This window comes from Myotis brandtii, unplaced genomic scaffold (genome assembly GCF_000412655.1).
Source record: "Myotis brandtii unplaced genomic scaffold, ASM41265v1 scaffold847, whole genome shotgun sequence".
NCBI classification, from domain to species: domain Eukaryota; kingdom Metazoa; phylum Chordata; class Mammalia; order Chiroptera; family Vespertilionidae; genus Myotis; species Myotis brandtii.
The window spans coordinates 1,244,311-1,254,667 of NW_005371441.1; the positions used below are offsets into that span (position 1 = coordinate 1,244,311).

Consider the following 10,357-nt stretch of genomic DNA (forward strand, 5'->3'; position numbering starts at 1 on the left):
TGCTTTCTAGGAGCCGCGCCAGCCCGGACTCGGATTCACGGTGTGTTTTGCCTTCACTTTAAGAAGCATTTAGTGAGGGGGGGAGGGGGGCCGTGAGTCGCGGCTCGGGTGGGGAAGGGGCTTCAACAGAAATCCCCGCAGCGCCCTCCTCGCCCCCATCCCCCATCCCCGTCCCTGTTCTCTGAAGGAGGCGGCAGCTAAGCAGACGTCCCGGAGACGAAAAGGCGCCCGCAGAGCTGATGGCCGAGGCTCGGCGTGTCTGCGCCCCTCCCGGCGGGAAGGCTCCGAACCCCACCGTGGGCTCCCCGCCATGACATTCCTCAAGTTCCCGTCTGAATGCCGGTCCCTCGTCCCACATTCCATTCCCCAGCTTACAGTGTGCAGTAGCCGAGTCCCAAAGTGGAAGCAAGAGCAAGAAGACGGCGCTGAGCCCCACAGACCGCTCCATCTCCACCCAAAGCGGGAGCGGGCACGGCCAGGACCCGAGGGTTATTAACACCACGCGCGGTAGCCCCCTGAACCGCCTGTGCTGCAGGTCTGCGCAGACTCGTGTGTAGTTCGCTTTCCTGCTCATTCATACACTGCCCTGCGCCCCACCCCGGGGGTTGGCCGCAGCGCCGGCGCAGCTGCAGTTCCCCATTGACTGTCCTCTCTTGCGCCCCGCCCCGGGGTGGACCGCCGCCGGCCTGCAAGCCTGGTACTCGTCACTGGGCCTCACCTGCTCTACGTCCGGACCGCCGAGCTTGGCCCACCCCTGGCTCCCGGGTTAATGAGTCACTACCGGACCTGCCACACCTGCCCGCAGATTTGGCCTGTTCCCCCCCCCCCCCCCCCCCCTTTTGGATAAATAGGTGAGGGGGTATAGACAGGAAGGGAATTTTATTCAGTGAAAACACCTCAATAGTGTCACAGCATTGGTGCCATTCCTCTGTTAAGTCCCTCTCCATTCCTGGGGCTGTAATTCTTTTCTTTCTTTCTTTTTTAATATATTTTTTACAGAGAGGAAGGGAGAGGGATAGAGAGTTAGAAACATTGATCAACTGCCTCCTGCACACTCCCTACTGGGGATGTGCCCGCAATCAAGGTACATGCCCTTGACCACAATCAAACCCCGGACCCTTCAGTCTGCAGGCCAACACTCTATCCACTGAGCCAAACCAGTTAGGGCATGCAATTCTTGTAATATTTCATACACACCCCACTCCCACCCCCACCCCATTGGGCCTTACACCACCTCAGGTCTTCTTCACCCTATAGCCTCACACCCTATCTTAAAAGGCACAAACTTCCAGGTATAAATTAAATAAGTCGTGGGGCTGCAGAGCCTGGGGACTGTGGTTGATAATACTATATTGTAAACTGAGAGTTATTAGGAGGCACATCTAACACTTCTCACAGCAAAAACATTGTAACTATGTGTGGTGATAGATGTCAACTAGACTTACTGTGGTCATCTTTTCACAATAAATACAAATACCAAAGCATTATGTTGTACATTTGAAACAAATACAATGTTATATGTCAATTATATCTCAATAAAAATAGAAAAAGAAAGAAAACAAATGCAGGGGATTGATCCTGACACCAGAAATGTTGCACCAGCAGGACTCGGCTCACACCCATAGCTTCACCGGGTGTCCCTGGTGTCCTTCGTGGGGCAAAGTATCCAGTCTACAGCTAGAGGGGAGCACCGGCCTACCTGTGGGTCCCGCATCCTCTCACATTCACTCCAGCCTGAACCCACAGGCCAAATAGAACCACTTATACATGGAAGATATTGGTGAAATGGACAGTGATGCAGTGGCTGGGCTGGGGGAGGAGCAGTGACTCAGAGGGGCTGTGGCTGCGGTGAGGCTGGGGAAGTGAGCGCCTGCGCTGCCTGGGGTGACCCTCTGGCAAAGCTGCTGGGAAGGCCCAGGTGGAGAGCAGTGGGGGTGTTAGAGGGTTTGCCTGGGAAAGTGTAGTGGAGTTGGGGTATCCAGTCTGTGGATCGTGAACCCTGTGAACATTCCTCGTCCACAGGAGGACCCGGGCTGGGGGCCCTCTTCCCAGGGAGGGCTGGGAACTGTGGGGTGAGGGATGGGCATTAGCAGAATTTCCTGCTCCCTCCCCTACCCCCGTGACCCCGCCCATTCGCCCAGCATCACTCTTTAGCCCAAGTCCCCTGTTTTGTGTCCCTGGCCTTGCCTTGCCTGGTACACGGGGAGGGGAGTTGAACAGAGTGTGGTGGCACCAACCCTCGGGAAGGTTCTGAACCCCCGTAGGCGCCCTGTCCTGGTCCCCGTCCTAGTGCCCGCCCCCCCCCTCTCCTCCCCGCAGGTTCCATTCTGGCTTCACTGCCAGAGCTCCGCCCAGAGACAGTCCTGTAGTAGAAGCTGGGCCAGGAGGACAAGACCAAATTTGCTGCCCACTGTCCACACCATCGCGACCTGGAGCCGCATCCATAGGGTCCAAGGAGGGAATGAATCCCTGAGTGTCGTCCCTGCCCCTGGTCCTCCGGTTTGCCTCTCCCCCAGGCGGGCACCTGCTCCTTGGGGGAAGTGCCCCAGCATTTTAATCCCTTCTTGGGACCCTCAGCCCCCTTCCGCCACCCCATTCTCCTGACCACTTACCGCTTCCGGTCTCCTTTCCCAACTTCAAGATCATTTCTTCTTTTCTTAAAAGACTCAAGATTTTCAGTCCGAGAGCACTTCCTTTTTAAAGAAACAGGTAGAAGACATTCTTAGCTGTCTTCATCAACATGTGTTTCTACTGGTTTCTATCCCAGTGAAGCCCAAGGCTTTTTGTTGACTAAAGTACTCCCTCTTTGGAAGACTGATTCAGGATTTTTATTTCCAAGCTTGTTGTGCAGAGAAGTGTTGAAAGGCCTACAGTGCCACCTGAAGGCCTCTGATAGGGATCAGGGTACTTAAGGCTTTCAGTTCTGCAACTGGTTTTAGCCTCTATGGCCTTTTCCTCCTCACACTGGTCTCATTCATTCAGCCATTGACACAGCACCAACCAGCATTTAAGTAGCATGGGGGTCCTCTGGGGAGAATCACCCTAAACCAGAGTAAACCCATGGCCTCTTCAGCCTGAGAAGCTCTCCCAATTCCTGTTCAGAGGATCCTGTGTATGGTTCATATCTGCACATTCAAAGGCAGCTCAAGCAACAGAGGAAGTGCCATGGACTGCAGTGCATGGCCCACCTCTCTCATCCATAGAGGCCCTGGCCCCCAACCTCTGGGAGGGCAGCACCAGGCTACTTGCATGGTCTCCTCACTTAATCTTCTCAGTCCCTCAGGTAGTGTTTCCTGTATCACAAATGTGAAACAGGACATGGAAAGATGAAGGAACTAGCACAGGCACATCGCCAGAAATTCATCCAGATACCGGATTCCTGTGTGTGGACGTGTGGGATATAGTCCCCATCCAGTAATATAGCGTCAGGAGCCAATCCCACTAGCTCCTGGGGTCCGGTGTGAGTCTGGGGGCCAGGGACAAGCATTGGGCTGGACCAGGATGTGCAGGTGTCCAGAGAGGCCCGTCCTTCTCCCACCTGGCCTTCTCGCCAGGCCTTTCATGCCAGCCTCCCCCCTCCTGTTCTCCCAGTCACTTACCCCCTTCACCCAGCCTTGTGGGATAAGCCTCCCAGGCCCTTCCTGGTTGCCTCCTCCCAGGGATTAAATCCAGGCTTCTGTCCCCCAGCCCTAAGCATGGAGCCTCTTCTTACACACAGATCACCTGGATCCACCAAGATCTAACCCCAACCAAGCCTGTGTCCTGCCCAACCCTACATGTCTCTTGTCTTCCAAAGCACACAGCACAGGCCCCTTTTGCATAATGGCTCTAGTGAGTCAGTCCAGAACCTTCTATATCTTTTATATCTGTTAATTCACAGAGTTTGCTGCTATTTTATGTCCCTCAGTTTAAGAGGAGAGAGGCCTGGCATAGGCTTCCTCCACCTACCTTCAGTCTTGGGACAATTGAACTTACTGTCACAGGGAGCTCATTGTCTTCACTAGGTGACTGTGCGGAGCAGGAGGCCTTAGTCTATGCTGCTTATTTAATGGGGAGAAGGCTCATGGATGGGGGCAGGGTGGGACTCAGGACTTCCTAGTCCTTACACCAAGCTAAGACCCCCCTCAGCCGGAGCCACGGGACACTCTCCCCCCTCCCTTCCACACTCTCTAAAATCAATAGAAAAAAATTCTCTGGTGAGGACTAACCCAAAAAAAGGTGGAGGAGGGGAAGAAGAAGGAAACCTTACCTCTTAAGACAGCATGAATGGACCTGGAGAGCATTATCCTAAGTAAAATAAACGAGTCAGAGGAAGACAAGTACCATATATTTTCACTTATATGTAGAATCTGATGAACAAAATAAACTAACAAAGACAGACTCATGGATACAGAGGACAGACTGACAGCTGTCAGAGGGGATGTGTTGGGGTGCAGGGTGAAAAAGAAGGGATTAAGCCAAAAAAAACACAAACAAACAAAAAACCACAAAACTCTCATAGACAGAAAAAAGCATCTTGTTATTCTCAGGGTTTGAGATCTTGCCGTTGGTATTTGTCATGTTTGGCTCAGATAAACTAAAAAATTCTCTAAAAAAAGAATAACACAAAACTACAAAGGAATTCAGTTTTTTAGAATATAAGCATGTTTATTTAAATATTGTACTGTTATAAGCTACTAATGGAAACCATTGTAAATATAATTTTGTTCTTTAAAAATACATAATTTTGTGGACAGAAAGAAATTGTAAGATTTGGCACTTTTTGGTAATATCATTGGCTGCATCAGTCATGATGCAGAGATGTAACTGATCCTCCACAAAAATATGGAAAATGTTATCTTTCTTGAGATTTCCTATTGAAGCTATTAATGTTTAAATGTAGGAATTACATCTCTTAATACCACAGAAAGTGACATGATATGTTTAAAAAGCCCTGAGGAGGATACTCAGCAAATGCAATAACAGACATGAGATGCTGCCTCTACTCTCTCATCCTGATCTGACCCTGGTCTCTGGACAGAGGTTTGTACTCCTCGTGTTCTAACAACGAGCCGCAGGTCATCCAGAGGCAGCCAAGCAAAGGCAGAGTCACTGAGATGGTCCACACCACCAGGGCCTCCTTGGTCGCAGCGCATCGGCAGCCTGCAGAAAAGGGCGAGTGTTGGTCCCAGTGGCTGAGGAAATCCTGGGTCAGTTCTCCTGGGGCTACAGCACCCCAGTGACTCTCCATCTCCAGCCCTGCCCCCACTAGAGTCACATCTTTCCTTGAACCTGCCACTCCTGCCCTGGGACCAGCAGCCTGTACCAAGCTCTACCCACTCTTTGCACATCACAGAGTCACTCCAGCCCTGCCACAGATGTTCTGGGCTCAGGACTAAAGTAATGGCTCAATCTGCTCCCTTCACTCAGGTCTGATTCTCCTGGGGGTGGGAGGCTGTAAAGGACCTGGTGGGAGCTCTGATGGACAGGAAGGCCCATCCCGACACCTGACAGCCTGGGGAGGGTTGCAGACAATCATCCTTCTTTTCCTTCTCTCCCAGGCTCTTACCTAGCAGCACCTGGAGCTCTCAGTATGAAGGTCCCAGCCCTGCCCTATTCATAGGGGCCCCTCAGTGGCTGAGGATCTGAAATGTGGAGGAGGCTGGCTGTCAGGTGATTACACCAGGGCTCAGCCAGGAATCACGGGCCTCCTTCTAACCGTAAGGGTTGCTTCCTTAAGTAGTCCTTTCTGTTTGCCTCTCCCCCACCCCCCAACTGGCCGTTCTAAGCCACTTTCTGTGAACTTCAGCCTTTTGAACCGCCAAAAATAATAATAAAAAAAAATACATAATTACTTTTGTGGACAGAAAGAAATTGTGAGGTTTGGCACTTTTTGGCAATATCATTTGCATAAAAAATCATGATGCAGAGATGTAACTGATCCTCCACAAAAAAGATGGTAAATGTTCTCTTTGTGGAGATTTCTTATTGAAGCTATTAATGTCTAAATATAGGAATTATATCTCTTAGCACCACAGAAAGTGACATGTTATGTTTTAAAAGCTCTGAGGAGGATACTCAGCAAATGAAATAACAGACATGAGATGCTGCCTCTACTCTCTCATCCTGATCTGACCCTGGTCTCTGGACAGAGGTTTGAACTCCTCGTGTTCTAACAACGAGCAGCAGGTCATCCAGAGGCAGCCAAGCAAAGGCAGAGTCGCTGAGCTAGTCCACACCACCAGGGCCTTCATGGTCGCATCGCATCGGCAGCCTGCAGAAAAGGGCGAGTGTTGGTACCAGTGGCTGAGGAAATCCTGGGTCAGTTCTCCTGGGGCTACAGCACCCCAGTCACTCTCCATCTCCAGCCCTGCCCCCACTAGAGTCACATCTTCCCTGAACCGGCCACCCCTGCCCTGGGACCAGCAGCCTGTACCAAGCTCTGCCCACCCTTTGCACATCACAGAGTCACTCCAGCCCTGCTACAGACGTTCTGAGTTCAGGACTAAAGTAATGACTCAATCTGCTCCCTTCACTCAGGTCTGATTCTCCTGGTGGGGGGAAAGGGGGCGGGGGAGAAAGGCTGTAAAGGACCTGGTGGGAGCTCTGATGGACAGGAAGGCCCATCCCGACACCTGACAGCCTGGGGAGGGTTGCAGACAATCATCCTTCTTTTCCTTCTCTCCCAGGCTCTTACCTAGCAGCACCTGGAGCTCTCAGTATGAAGGTCCCAGCCCTGCCCTATTCATAGGGGCCCCTCAGTGGCTGAGGATCTGAAATGTGGAGGAGGCTGGCTGTCAGGTGATTACACCAGGGCTCAGCCAGGAATCACGGGCCTCCTTCTAACCGTAAGGGTTGCTTCCTTAAGTAGTCCTTTCTGTTTGCCTCCCCCCACCCCCTAATTGGCCTGTTCTAAGCCACTTTCTGTGAACTTCAGCCTTTTGAATTGGGTCTACAAGGCCTTCCACCATTTTCCACACAATTAAGCCCTCAATACCTGTTACTGTAAAGGACCCAGACTAAGATGCCAACTAGGGTTATGCAGGTGGGGATCAAAACGTAGATCCACCAGGCGATGGGCGTGTTGGTTGTGGCCTTGGATGGGACTGTGGCAGTGGCAGTGGTTGATGCAGCTGCAATGGAACACAAGAGTGATATCTGTGCAGAACCCCATTCTGAGAAGATGCCTCCTCAGCCCACGCTGTCCCAGGTAATCGTATGATGCCGACAGTTTCTACCCTCTACGTGAGGCAGCTAAGGTGACAGATTCTAGGCTTGGAGCAAAGAGAGGAGATGGGCCCTGGCCACTTGGGGCTCACACAGCTAATGGGGAAGCAAGGGTTACAATAATTACTCCTGCTGGGATAGAAGAGGAGGTGCACATGAGGAAGGTGGTAGAGAATCCTCCCAGGAGCTGATCTGAGGTGGTGTTAAAGGATTTCCAGAATAGGCCAGGTGAGTTGAAGAGAGAAGTGAAGGTGAGAAGAGGCAACAGGACAAGGAAAAGGTCTGAAAACAGAATAATGCCCACAGGTTTGCAGTCAGCAAGAAATCCATGGTGAGTGTTCCAAGGTTATGTTCAGGCAGAGACGTGAAGAAGAGAGAAACCAAAGGAAGAGACGTGAAGAAGAGAGAAACCAAACAGGGATTTCAGAGCTCATTTAAGGCCTTTTTCCTCCAGAAAACTCCAGTGTGGTAGGTGGGTCACTTTTTCAAACCACACACCATACAAACGCGCACACAGAGTGTGAATGTCATTTCAAGGGACCTACAACTTCATTCCCTCTGCAGAATTACCTTTTGTACTCAGAATTTCATCCTGGGGACACAAAACTTCTTTAAGCCACTTCATACATTCTGCAACTGAGGTCTTATTAAAGAGATTGGTCCTATAGTTGTCACCCGCCAATGTTTTCTTTAACAGTCTGCCTTCATTATTTAGCTCTCTCCCATTTCTGTTCTTTGAGTCAAAGCGGAGACATATCTGTCCATCCAATCCAAACTCCCAGGATGCGCTGGTGAGTCCATTGGATTCCTGCTCACACATCATGCTGCCCTGTAGGGAGAGAGGACCTGTCCCACCACCATGGGAAAGAGGTCAGCTTTGGGTCTTGACAGAGCCTCTGTGGCCACCTGGTGTCCAGCCCTCTGCTCCCCTCTTATCTCCTGGTCCTGCTCTGTCCTCTGTGGCTCCTGAGTCTCTTGGGTGGGACCAACTTGCAATATTTACATAAACACAATTGTTTCCTAACCCTGAACCCTGTTCCACCTCTACCCTGGGTTTTGTAAACATACCGCTGGTTGCAGTAATCTCTGCTTTAAAGTCAAGCAGGGTCTTCTTGAGCTCTTCCACCACATCTTGCAGAGTTTCTCTCTGCTGATTCCAGGCCTGTGTGGCATTCATCTCCAGAACACTGAAGAGTTTGACCTCCTGGCTACCACAGGTATAATGAAGAAATGTGTTTCCATTGACCTGGCCTTGAATTTCACACCATGGTTGTCCATTAGGAGTGACTGTGAAGTTATAGCCCAGAGATTTAGCACCTGTGAGGAGAAAATGCAGGGGAAGGTTGGAGTTGGAATAAAAGTAACCCTATGTGCCCCTCCCCTATTTTTGACAGCAAGTGAATCCCCCTGATGGCTGAGCAGCCCTTGTCCTGTTCAGGTCCAGGCGTCAGGGGCTCAGGCTTCCACTTTCTTTATTTTTCCAGAAAAGGATATATTTTTATTCAAGTAATTGCAAGTAGGAAACCAGAGGGAGGGGCCCAGGCTGGGACAAATCATGGCTACCTCCTCCCGGCAGAACGGGGAGAAGGTGGCCCTACACTCTCCGCTGTCAACACAGGCCCCCGCTCACTCAGCTGCAGCATCCTAGGGGCAGAGCCCCCACTTCCCTGGGACTGGGGCAGTCGATTCCCAGCCTGCTTTGCCCCTGGCTCCTTCCCAAGAGCATCTTGGAGGGGAGTGTGGGCAGAACAGGAGGCAGTGAGGATGAACATTTGGCGCTGGTAGCAGCAGCAATGACAGATGTCTAAGAATGAAACATGGAACAAAAAACAACACAACTGTCCAGAGGTAGTTTGTGAACAGAGGAAAGATGGAACCAGAACCTTGGGGGATGGGGAGGAGCGGGGGGTGGGAGTGGGCAAGGCTAGCTCCTGGTTAGTGCCCCATGTGAGGGGGAGGAAACTGGAGGCCTAGAGTGGAAGCAGATGGGGCCAGGGGCTCACACCCCTCCTGCCTTCCCTCCTGTGCCCCAGGGGGGCGCTGTTCAACCTAGTGCAGGGCTAGGAGGGAGTGTGGGCAGAAGAGGAGGCAGTGAGGATGAACATTGGGCGCTGGCAGCAGCAGCAATGACAGATGTCTAAGAATGGAACATGGAACAAAAAACAACACAACTGTCCAGAGGGAGTTTGTGAACAGAGGAAAGATGGAACCAGAACCTTGGGGGATGGGGAGGAGCGGGGGGTGGGAGTGGGCAAGGCTAGCTCCTGGTTAGTGCCCCATGTGAGGGGGAGGAAACTGGAGGCCTAGAGTGGAAGCAGATGGGGCCAGGGGCTCACACCCCTCCTGCCTTCCCTCCTGTGCCCCAGGGGGGCGCTGTTCAACCTAGTGCAGGGCTAGGCACCTGTGGAAGGAAGGAAAGTGGGAGTGAGCCGCACCTGGTGAGACACAGGTTTGTTGGGTCATCTTGGGGCCAAACAACCCTATCCATGGCCACAGGTGCTGCTGCCAGGACAGTGGAGCGGGCATGTCAGAGTGAGATGGGGCTCAGGCCCCTTTAAGGCCAGGGGAACCCTCCCAGGCCCCCTCATGGGAAGCCAGAGGTAAGAGTGGGGAAGGGACCCCCTAAACCAGGAGCCCAGTCAGCAATGCTCCCACCACCCAGGGCGCAGGGACGCAGCGGGCACGGGGTGTTGCTAAGTGGGACGTCAGCTTAGTCAGGAGGCCGGGGGGGATGCAGGTTGGGGTGTGGGGTGCTGGGAACCGAGCTCAAAGGAAAACTGCTTCCCATGGGCCCCCAGGGCCGGGCTGCTGTGCCGTGTAGTGAGGCGTTGCAGGCGGCGCAGGCGGGTGGTGGAGGCCGGGGAGTCCGGGGAGAGGGGGGCACAGGGAGCGGAGCTGCCCATCCCAGAAGGAGACGCTCCGCGGCGAGGAAGCGGGTGGCCGGTCGCTGCTCCTCCCGGGAGGACCCCTGGAGATGCCCTCCTCCTCCTCCCTCTCCCGTGCCCTGGGTCTGCCCTGGCTTCCTCCCTGGAATCGTGGTTTCCGGGTCCGGGCAGCGCCCTGTTTGCTCCCCTGTGGTCCGCCCCGAGGCCTCAGGTGTGGGCCCTTCGCTGGGCTCCTCGGGCGGCTGCTTTCCCGGCCGCCCCGCCCG

At 52.9% G+C, this 10,357-nt stretch overlaps 3 protein-coding genes and 1 long non-coding RNA gene across 5 annotated transcripts in view; all 4 read right to left on the reverse strand.

Moving 5' to 3' along the window:
- Positions 1–587, reverse strand: part of LOC102257795 (NKG2D ligand 1) — a 5,190-nt gene extending 4,603 nt beyond the window's left edge. For both annotated transcript variants that reach the window (XM_014532131.1, XM_005884726.2), the window contains exon 1: positions 376–587. In XM_014532131.1, coding sequence (XP_014387617.1) covers positions 376–574 — 199 coding nt within the window. In that variant the 5' untranslated portion in view covers positions 575–587. The remainder of the gene's footprint in view (positions 1–375) is intronic.
- Positions 588–5,009: 4,422 nt separating this feature from the next.
- Positions 5,010–10,357, reverse strand: part of LOC102258697 (NKG2D ligand 1-like) — a 24,412-nt gene continuing 19,064 nt past the window's right edge. Inside the window, exon 5 of the mRNA XM_014532133.1 lies at positions 5,010–5,142. Coding sequence (XP_014387619.1) covers positions 5,089–5,142 — 54 coding nt within the window. The 3' untranslated portion in view covers positions 5,010–5,088. The remainder of the gene's footprint in view (positions 5,143–10,357) is intronic.
- LOC102258106 (NKG2D ligand 2-like) overlaps positions 5,819–10,357 on the reverse strand; it is a 5,560-nt gene continuing 1,021 nt past the window's right edge. Inside the window, exons 2-5 of the mRNA XM_014532135.1 lie at positions 8,275–8,523; positions 7,777–8,052; positions 6,977–7,112; positions 5,819–6,253 (exon numbers count right to left, since the gene is read on the reverse strand). Of these exons, the coding sequence (XP_014387621.1) occupies positions 6,208–6,253; positions 6,977–7,112; positions 7,777–8,052; positions 8,275–8,523 (707 nt within the window). The 3' untranslated portion in view covers positions 5,819–6,207. The remainder of the gene's footprint in view (positions 6,254–6,976; positions 7,113–7,776; positions 8,053–8,274; positions 8,524–10,357) is intronic.
- Positions 8,691–9,888, reverse strand: LOC106724495. The gene is made up of 2 exons (XR_001360308.1): positions 9,589–9,888; positions 8,691–9,255 (listed from the first exon to the last, which is right to left on the reverse strand). It is a non-coding gene; the product is annotated as an uncharacterized LOC106724495 (long non-coding RNA).